At 39.0% G+C, this 9,873-nt stretch overlaps 1 protein-coding gene across 1 annotated transcript; it reads right to left on the reverse strand.

Annotated features, from left to right (window-relative positions):
* Positions 1–1,668: 1,668 nt before the first annotated feature.
* On the reverse strand, positions 1,669–2,703 carry LOC136163354 (trace amine-associated receptor 6-like). Its single transcript, XM_065927787.1, has one exon. The coding sequence runs from the start codon at positions 2,695–2,697 to the stop codon at positions 1,669–1,671; it is 1,029 nt and encodes a 342-aa protein (XP_065783859.1). The 5' UTR covers positions 2,698–2,703.
* Between the last annotated feature and the right edge of the window lie 7,170 nt (positions 2,704–9,873).

A 9,873-nucleotide genomic window follows, 5' to 3' on the forward strand; every position in this document is an offset into this window, starting at 1 on the left:
ATATAAAATATGAATCTCATCCTGGGTCTGTAATAGCTGATGGATATGACTCAGAGACCTTTAGGAGCTCCAGAAAGACTGGACCCCAAGAATCAATTTGCTAAAAATAAAAGCAAACTAAACTAAGTCCTGGGGTTGCAGAGAGTCGGACATGACTGAGCAACTGAACTGAACTGAAACTGAGTTTACAGGAAGATGTTAACAGACAATTTGGAAGAAACATTTGAAAATGAAAAAAGAAAAAGTTAAGCTTGGTAGGAAAGGTAGAAGAAAAACAGGGACTTGAAAGAGAAAAATAACAACTGACAGAGCAGGACAGTGTAAAGATGTGAGGAAACTAGAAATCATGACCACTGTGTCAACCAGTACTAAATAATATGTTTTTATCAAATGCTCAAAGGATACTCACTTCTCAAAAACTAACAGTATAAGACTGATGCTGCTGAAATTGAGGTACTGTTTTTCCTCCCCAATTTAGTGGATCATTTTCAAGCACTGTATTTCACATAACAATTATTCAGAAATTTTCAGTATATCACCAGATAACTATTAAATTTTTCAAATCATCAATATGAAATTTGTTTTAGAATTTAGTGTTGATTAATGAAATGTCCTTTAATATTTCCAGTTAAATAAGTTTTATTACTCTCTTAAACCAAAGTAAAATGAGGCATAAATCAAAAGATTTGGAGCCAGTTATAGTAACTGAATAAGCAAAATATCTCATAAGCATATTAAATGCTATAAAACTCAAAAAAAAATCAATGAATGAATCAATTACATTGAAAAATCATGAGACCAAAAATACGAAGCTATGATGTCCAGGGTTTTAGCCGCTTTTCTCTGTCTCTTAGCCACTCAGTTCTTGCAATTCCCTGGCAACAATTTTACTTTCTAGTAATGTTTAAATCTTTTTAATCTGTTTTCTAATCACAAGAATAGTGTTTCTGAACCGAAGAATCTTAAGAGAGCCAGGTGTGAAAAATAATAGTAATCCTACAAATGTGCAGAACTGATTTAAACAAGCTGACAATCACTTACCAGCAGAGGGCAGTTACTTACCCCTCCATCCCATCATCTTGGGTATCTGTGTATATTTGGCACCACTGTAGGCCAGAGACAGGATGCAAAAGTTGCTGAAGTCAATTCTCAGACAGACACCAGTGCAAACCTTAAGCATAATAGATTTAACTGAAACCCAAAGTTTCCTGGGAATATGAGCAAAGCAGAAAAGGAAAAAAAAAAAGGCAACCACCTTGAGAAAGTGAATCACAGAGAAATTTCTGAGGAGTTGGAAATAAGTACCACTTTGGAAGGAAAGACAAAGGAAATCAGAGACAACTGAAATGTTTACAGGGTAAAAAAGGAATGGTTAATGGAATAAAGAAGTGTTTGGGGGGGGGAGTGGACTCTCTGCAGAGAGTGGGGTATGGTGAGTTCTGCAGTAGTTAACAAATAAGGGAGTTAACATTTATTAGTCAAATAAATATTTTTGGAGAAGCAAAGGGAAGTGCACATCCTAACAAGACTGAAATACAAGGGCTTATCCAGTTAAATTGAAAAAGCAATTTGTTTTCTTTCATGAAAAATCTTATTTGATTTTTTAAAACTCATTTCATTTGGAAAGGGTAAAGATACCTTCAGCCTCCTCCACCCAATGGCTTACATTTATTCAGAGAACAAATTCATGCTCCCAGACCTATCCTTGAAAACCCGACCACTCACAATGACTTTGATGGCTTTCCTAAACCAAGGGTAAAATAAAGCATAGATCAAGGGGTTCATGGCTGAGTTGTAATAAGCACACCAACAGCAAATCTCATAAATATAGGCCGGGGTTATGAAGCCCATAAAGGCATCGATTAGTGAGTCAATACTGTATGGTAACCACGAAATCATGAATGCTATGACTGTGATGCCCAGAGTTTTAGCTGCTTTTCTCTCTCTCTTGGCCACTCTGGATTTGTAACTGTCTGATGATGACTCTGTTTTGCTACCAGTATTTTCTATCTTTTTGGCCTGTTGTCTGGCCACAAGGAAAATATTACTGTAGAGAATTAGCATAACAAGGGTAGGTATAAAGAAGGACAGAAAATCTATCAACACCCAGTTTTGATTTACAACCATCTGACAGCCTCCTACACAGTTGAGGGCCCTAGACAATTCCTCTAGCCCATTCTCATTGGCACCCGTGTAGAACACGGCCCCACTGTAAGTGATGGGCAGGATCCAGGAGACGCCGATGCAGACCCCTGACACAGACACCGTGAACTTGGTGGGATAGACCAGGGGGTCAGTCACAGCAATGTACCTGTCGATGGAGATGAAGGACAGGTGGAAGAGAGAAGAGTAACAAAATGCCGCGTCAAAGCACGTGTGAAAAGTGCAGAAAGTTCGCCCGAAGTACCAGCAGCTCTCCACGGACCTGACCATGCTGAAGGGCATCACAGTCACTCCCACCAGAAAGTCTGCACAGGCCAGAGAGGCGATGAGAAAATTGGTTGGTGAGTGCAGCTGCTTGAAATGCAGGATGGCAGTCATCACCAGGAGGTTCCCAAACACGGCCAGCGTGGCCCCAAAACCATACACCATGTAGAGAATCAGGCGGGACGTGGGCGAGTAGGGGGTTTTCACACATGATCCATTCAGGTGCTCGTAGCAGAGCGGCACAGCTGCGGTGGGGGACGAGTTGCTCATGATCTGTCCTTTACACTCAGAGAATTCTGTCCTCGATTTTCATGAAGAATATAGGATTCTGATTTTCAATACACCTAGGGGAAAAACATACATCCACTAGGATGTCTGAGGAAATTATCAGATATTGTTACAATTATATTTTTTCCTTCTTTTATAAATCTCAAATGTGTTTAATAACAAAATAAATCACAAAAATTACACTGAACAATAACATTGGGATTAATTTCAACTAATTCTTCGTTCCCTGAATTTGATAAAATTTTTTTTTTCATAAATATTTTCCTGTTTTTTCTTACCTCCAGAGTTCCTCTTTGCAACAGAGAGAGAGAATCATCTCCTGCTAGGTTTATCTGCATTACTGCCTAAAGCACACAATCCTTCTTGATATATAAACGCTATCTGTAAGAGAATCCCTAGATGGAATCCCTGTAGTGCAAGGTGTGAACTTGGAAGATTATTTCCAAGAGTGATTATTAAGAAAGTCATTCTTCAAAAGAGTTCCTCACATGAAGTTACCCATTATGTTTCTTTGGCCAAAGACTTTTTTTTATTCTTAGACTTAAACCTTTTGCCAATTCTCAATCCTGTTGTGGACACTTAACTGTATTTTAGCTAAAAAGATATAACTGGGTACACACAGTGAAAGCAAATACTTGGCTTTTTTCCTCCAGGCAAGAATCACTTTTGCATCTTCAGCAGGCACCAACGAACAGACAAGGGACCTTACACCGTGAGCAGCTTGTAAAGGACGAATTACATTACAGGAAACCATTAAAAACACCACGATATTTAGGCACACCCACATTTGTGAGCTTCCGCAAAAGTCAATGCTGATCGAGAAAAGATCACTCTCTTCTCAGGATGTTGTCACTGGAAGCAGATTGCAACGCTTCTCCATCCACCTGAGAAACGAGGGTAATCCCCCTGAATACTGCTGCTGTGAGATCCTCGTGGATAGAAGACCTCACATTCCCCTCTGTAGTGCATTCAATACTGCCCCCCAAAAAAGTGATATGCTCATGTTCTAACCCCCCAAATCAAATATTCTTTAGAAAAGATGTCTTCATAGTGTTACTAACACATAGTAATTACATTAATTACATGCAAGTTTTAAGCATTTTTGCAAGTCAGTATAAAACTGAGTTGGTTATGAGCTTGATTCTTTACATAATTTATTTCTGTTTAATAGATATTTCTTAAAATATGTTAACCTCTTATGGAATAATTTCTGTGAAATGGCAAATGATACAACATTGTATTTTCTCCAACCACAGACTCCCAGGGTCCTCTGCAAATCCTCCTTCCTCACCCCTCATTAGATCTCAGGCACACCCCAGAGCTTTCTGGTCAATCTGCGTGTTAATAATTTAGGTTGGACAACCCCAGTTTGAAACTACAGTCTAAATGTAAAAAGAGTATCCCTGTCTTCACTGTGCCCAGGCTAGCCAGGTCTGAACTTAAGCATTTCATCATTTTAACAAGGGAATGCTTGAATCGGTACATACCATCTGAAGATAAGCCCTGTTAACTAATCACAGAGTTCATTGCCTCCTAAAACCCCAATGAGATGCCCCAAAAAGTGTTTCTGAAAGAGGAAAATCTGGTGGAGTAAACTAGTGGAAAAACCAGGGTAGAGATATACAATAAACTTTATTGTATTTGAAAGAATATTGTATTGTAAGAAATATTGTATTGAAAGAAATATTTTTTCTAATAGATCCCGAAAGAAATTCTTAATCCCAGAAAAAGCAACTGAAGAATGAGGACAAGAAAATAATAAAAACAATGCTATAAAAAGTTTCTTCTCAGCTAAAGGGTCTAAACTTCAAGTTCCTACCAAGTGCAAAGAGGAAAAATGATACAAATGCAGATGCTAACTACAGACAAATATAAACAGAAACTTTTAAAAGCTCCTAGGAACAGAGACCAGAGGGCACCAGCTTATGAGAAAGACATGAATATCATGTCATGATCAAGCTTCTCCTCAGTACACTAGGTCCAAGAAGACAATGGAGTTGTGCTTTCAAAGTTATCAGACAATTTATTTTTGGAAACATAACTCTAGTTAAAGTCAAAATTTTAATTGAAATCTTACAAAATTCTTTAAAACTCATATGGAACTAAGAAGAAATATATAATGCATAATTACATACATAGAGCATATATTTCTATATATCATACAGTATATCAATGTATTATACCAAATTTGTATTCCAATGAATTATAATTAATATAATGAAGTAATGCATATATCATGTAAATTATATATAATATTTGCATTAGTATAAAATAGAGAAGAAATAGATGGTCGTGGATCATTAAAAGCAGGCAAGCCACATATAATGGAGCAGAAGTGAAGCAATTCTTAGAAAGGAGAGCTTGTGCAGGGCCAGAGGGAGGAGATGATGAAGGTCGACCACTGGGCTGGCCCAGCAGGACCGGATGCAGCCAGACACCCTCTGGAGAGTGGCTGGCCCCACTCGGAGAATTCACAAGACTCTGGCTGTATGACCTCGTTCAGGTCACTTAAGCTAGGGCCTGCACCTGAAAAGGGATGATTCAAAGTCTACCTCAATCAACAAAAGAAGAAGAAACAAACGTGGTCAGTTCACATAGTGAAGTCCTACTCAATCAAAAAGAAAAAGAATCAAATGCTGATTCATGCTTTGACATGGCTTACTCTCTATATTATTCTTCAGAGTGAAATAATTCAAACAAAAATGAGCTCATAATATAATGTATGGTTGCATTTATGTAAAATGCTAGGAAATATATTCTATAAAATTCTAGGGAGTTCCACATGATGGACATGAGTTTGAGCAATCTCCGGAAGTTGGTGATGGACAGGGCGGCCTGGCTTGCTGCAGTCTACGGGGTGGCAAAGAGTCAGACACGACTGAGCGACTGAACTGACTGAGGAAGTGCAAATAGTATAGAGTGACATAAAGCTGATCAGTGACTGCGTGGGGATGGAAGAGGGTTGAGTGTGTAGGGATGAGGAGGAAGAACATTACAAAGGACAAGGTGAAATCTGGGAAGTGATATATAACAAAGCTAGTGGAGGTGATGGAATTCCAGTTGAGCTATTTCTAATCCTGAAAGACAATGCATTGAAAGTGCTACACTCGATATGCCAGCAAATTTGGAAAACTCAGCAGTGGCCACAGGACTGGAAAGGGTCAGTTTTCATTCCAATCCCAAAGAAAGGCAATGTCAAAGAATGGTCAGACTACCACACAATTGCACTCACCTCACATAGTAGCAAAGTAACGCTCAAAATTCTCCAAGCCAGACTTCAACAGTACATGAATGGTGAAATTCCAGATGTTCAAGTTCGAATTAGAAAAAGCAGAGGAATTTGAGATCCAATTGCCCACATCTGTTGGATCATAGAAAGAGCAAGAGAGTTCCAGAAAGACACCTATGTCTGCTTGATTGACTATGCCAAAGCCTTGACTGTGTGGATCACGACAAACTGTGGAAAATTCTTCAAGAAATGGGAATACCAGACTATCTTACATGCATCCTGAGAAATCTGTATGCAGGACAAGAAGCAAAAGTAAGAGCTGGACATGGAACAACAGACTGGTTCCAAATCAGGAAAGGAGTGCTAAAGGCTGTATATAGTCACCCTGCTTATTTAACTTATATGCCGAGTACATCATGAGAAATGTCAGACTGGATGAAGCACTAGCCAGAATCAAGATTGCTGGGAGAAATATCAATACTCAGATATGCAGATGACACCACCCTTATGGCAGAAAACAAAGAACTAAAGAGTCTCTTGACGAAATTGAAAGAGGAGAGTGAAAAAAAATGGCTTAAAACTCGACATGCATAACACTAAGATTGTGGCATCCAGTCCCATCACTTCATGGCAAATAGATGGGTAAACAATGGAAACAGTGAGAGACTTTATTTGGGGGGGCTCCAAAATCACTGCAGATGTTGACTGCAGTCATGAAATTAAAAGATGCTTGCTCCTTGGAAGAAAAGCTATGACCAACCTAGATAGCATATTGAAAAGCAGAGACATTACTTTGCCAACAAAGGTCTGCCTAGTCAAAGGTATGGTTTTTCCAGTAGTCATGTATGGATGTGAGAGATGGACTATATAGAAAGCTGAGTGCCAAAGAATTAATGCCTTTGAACTGTGGTGTTGGAGAAGACTCTTGAAAGTCCCTTGGACTGCAAGGAGATCCAACCAGTCCATCCTAAAGGAGATCAGTCCTGGATGTTCATTGGAAAGACTGGTGTTGAAGCTGAAACTCCAATACTTTGGCTGCCTGATGGCGAAGAACTGACTCATTTGAAAAGACCCTGATGCTGGGAAAGATTGAAGGCAGGAGGAGAAGGGGACGACAGAGGATGAGATCATTGAATGGCATCACCGACTCGATGGACATGAGTTTGCACAAACTTCAGGTGTTGGTGAAAGACAGGGAAGCCTGGAGTGCTGCAATCCATGGAGTTGCAAAGAGTTAGACACGATTGAGTGACTGAACTGAACTGAACTGATATATATGTTCAGTCTTGATTTTTATAATAACTTTACAGGTGTCTACAAAATCCAAATTCATCAGATTATAGAAGTATGAATACATTATATCTGTTGTACATGTCTATTATGAAAGTATTAAAATTAGAGTCTCTAAAAATAAAAAGAAATGGTTCAGAATAGATCATCTCAAAGTTGCTTTCAGTTTTAGCATTTTGTACATTTATCACAGTGGGCTAATGATTGGAAGGTCAAAAAAATGTGGCTAATGTGATATGCCTGATTTGGAAATGTTTCTGACCCTGAATTTACATATAAATGTCTGACAAAGAGGAATCCTCTTTCCAGGGAATGATCCTAAAAACTACAAAATGAGCATCTATAGTGTCTGCAATTTTGGTATTACTATAAACACTATGATGCATAAAGAGTTATTTATCTAATGTATGTGAAAAGATCTTAATGACCTAGATAACCACACTCATCTATACCCAGACATCCTGGAGTGTGAAGTCAAGTGGAATTTAGGAAGCATCACTATGTAAAGTTAGTGGAGGTGATGGAATTCCATCTGAGCTATTTCAAATTCTAAAAGATGGAGCTGTTAAGTGCTGTACTCAATATTCAGCAAATTTGGAACACTCAACGGTGGCCACAGGACTAGAAAAGATTAGTTTTAATTCCAATTCCAAAGAAAGGCAATGCCAAAGAATGTCCAAACATCCTCACAATTGCATTCATTTCATATACTAGCAAGGTAATGCTCAAAATCCTTCAAGCTAAGTTTCAACAGTTTGTGAACTGAGAACTTCCAGTTGTTCCAGCTGGATTTAGAAAAGGCAGAAGAACCAGAGATCAAATTGCCAACATTCATTGGATCATAGAAAAAGCAAGAGAATTCCAGAAAAGCATCTATGTCTGCTTCATTCACTACACTAAAACCTTTGAGTGTGTGGGTCACAACAAACTGTGGAAAATTCTTGAAGAGACGGGAATACCAGACCACCTTACCTGCCCCTAAGAAATATGTATGCAGGTTCAAGAAGCACCAGTTAGAACCAGACATAGTCAACAGACTGGTGCCAAATTGGGAAAGGAGTACGTCAAGGCTGTATATTGTCACTCTGCTTATTTAACTTATATGAAGAATACATCCTGCAAAATGCTGGGCTGGATAAAGATTGGAGCTGGAAATCAAGCTGAAATCAAGCTTGCTGGGAGAAATATCAATAATCTCAGATATGCAGATGATACCACCCTTATGGCAGAAAGTGAAGAAGAACTAAAGAGCCTCTTGATGAAGGTGAAAGAGGAGAATGACAAAGTTGGCTTAAAGCTCAACATTCAGAAAACTAAGATCATGGCATCCGGTCCTATCAGTTCATGGCAAATAGATGGGGAGGGAATGGAAACATTGAGTCTTTGGGGGCTCCAAAATCACTGCAGATGGTGACTGCAGCTATGAAATTAAAAGATGCTTGCTCCTTGGAAGAAAAGCTATGACCAACCTAGACAGTGTATTAAAAAGCAGAGACACTACTTTGCCAACAAAGATCCGTCTAGTCAAAGGTGTGGTTTTTCTAGTAGTCATGTATGGATGTGAGAGTTAGACTATAAAGAAAGCTGAGCACTGAAGAATTGATGCTTTTGAACTGTGGTGTTGGAGAAGACTCTTGGGAATCCCTTGGACTGCAAGGAGATCTAATCAGTCAATCCTAAAGGAAATCAGTCCTGATTACTTGTTAAAGGACTGATGCTGAAGCTGAAACTGAAGCTCCAATACTTTCACCACCTGATGTGTAGAGTTAATTCATTAGAAAAGACCCTGATGCTGGGAAAGATTGAAGGCAGAATCGAAGGGGACGACAGAGGCTGAGATGGTTGCATAGCATCACCGTCTCAATGAACATAAGTTTGAGCAAGCTCCAGGAGATGGTGAAGGAGAGGGAAGCCTGGTGTGCTGCAGTCCATGGGATCACAAAGAGTCAGACACGACTGAGTGACTGAACAAAATGTGTATTCTTATATAATCTATGAGAAATAGAATATGTCCTGCCATATCAGTAAACAAGAATGTTTCAGTCATCAGCAACTACAGTACTCCAACACGAGCTTCTGAGTCCTGATGAAACTCAGAAAAGAATACCTACCCTCTAATAACCATCACACTGTACCACTCCCTACAGTGATACCTGAGAATACTCCAAATGTGAAAATACAGGATACTGACTCCAGGCAGCTGAGGTGCATGTCATAGGAATGGTTTCAGTGAGCCCAGACTCTTACTTCTTTATATAGAAAAGCACTAAATTTCTTAACTTGACACATCTGGATTCTTTAATTAACAGTAATTTTTTTTATATTCCCAACTACCCACCCTTTGTTGCAAAACTCCTATATATCTAGTTCCTCCCCTTGCCCCCTCAGAGCAGTTCAAAACTCTCTGAAATGCCATCTCCTAGGCTACAGTCTTTGTTTTGCCCTAAATGAAACTTAATTCTCAAGTTTCATGCTATGCAATTTTTTTCCAATGTCTATGAAGTATCTCTGTATTTAAAGGAAACATGCATTTATTTATTCAGCAAATAGGTGTTGTTTCCCCTATATCCCAAGCAAAGTGGAAGGTTCTTCTTGAAGGTACTCATATGAACAAGTAGGTCATTTTCTTCTGAGGCATG

This window comes from Muntiacus reevesi, chromosome 3 (assembly GCF_963930625.1).
Source record: "Muntiacus reevesi chromosome 3, mMunRee1.1, whole genome shotgun sequence".
Classification (NCBI taxonomy): domain Eukaryota; kingdom Metazoa; phylum Chordata; class Mammalia; order Artiodactyla; family Cervidae; genus Muntiacus; species Muntiacus reevesi.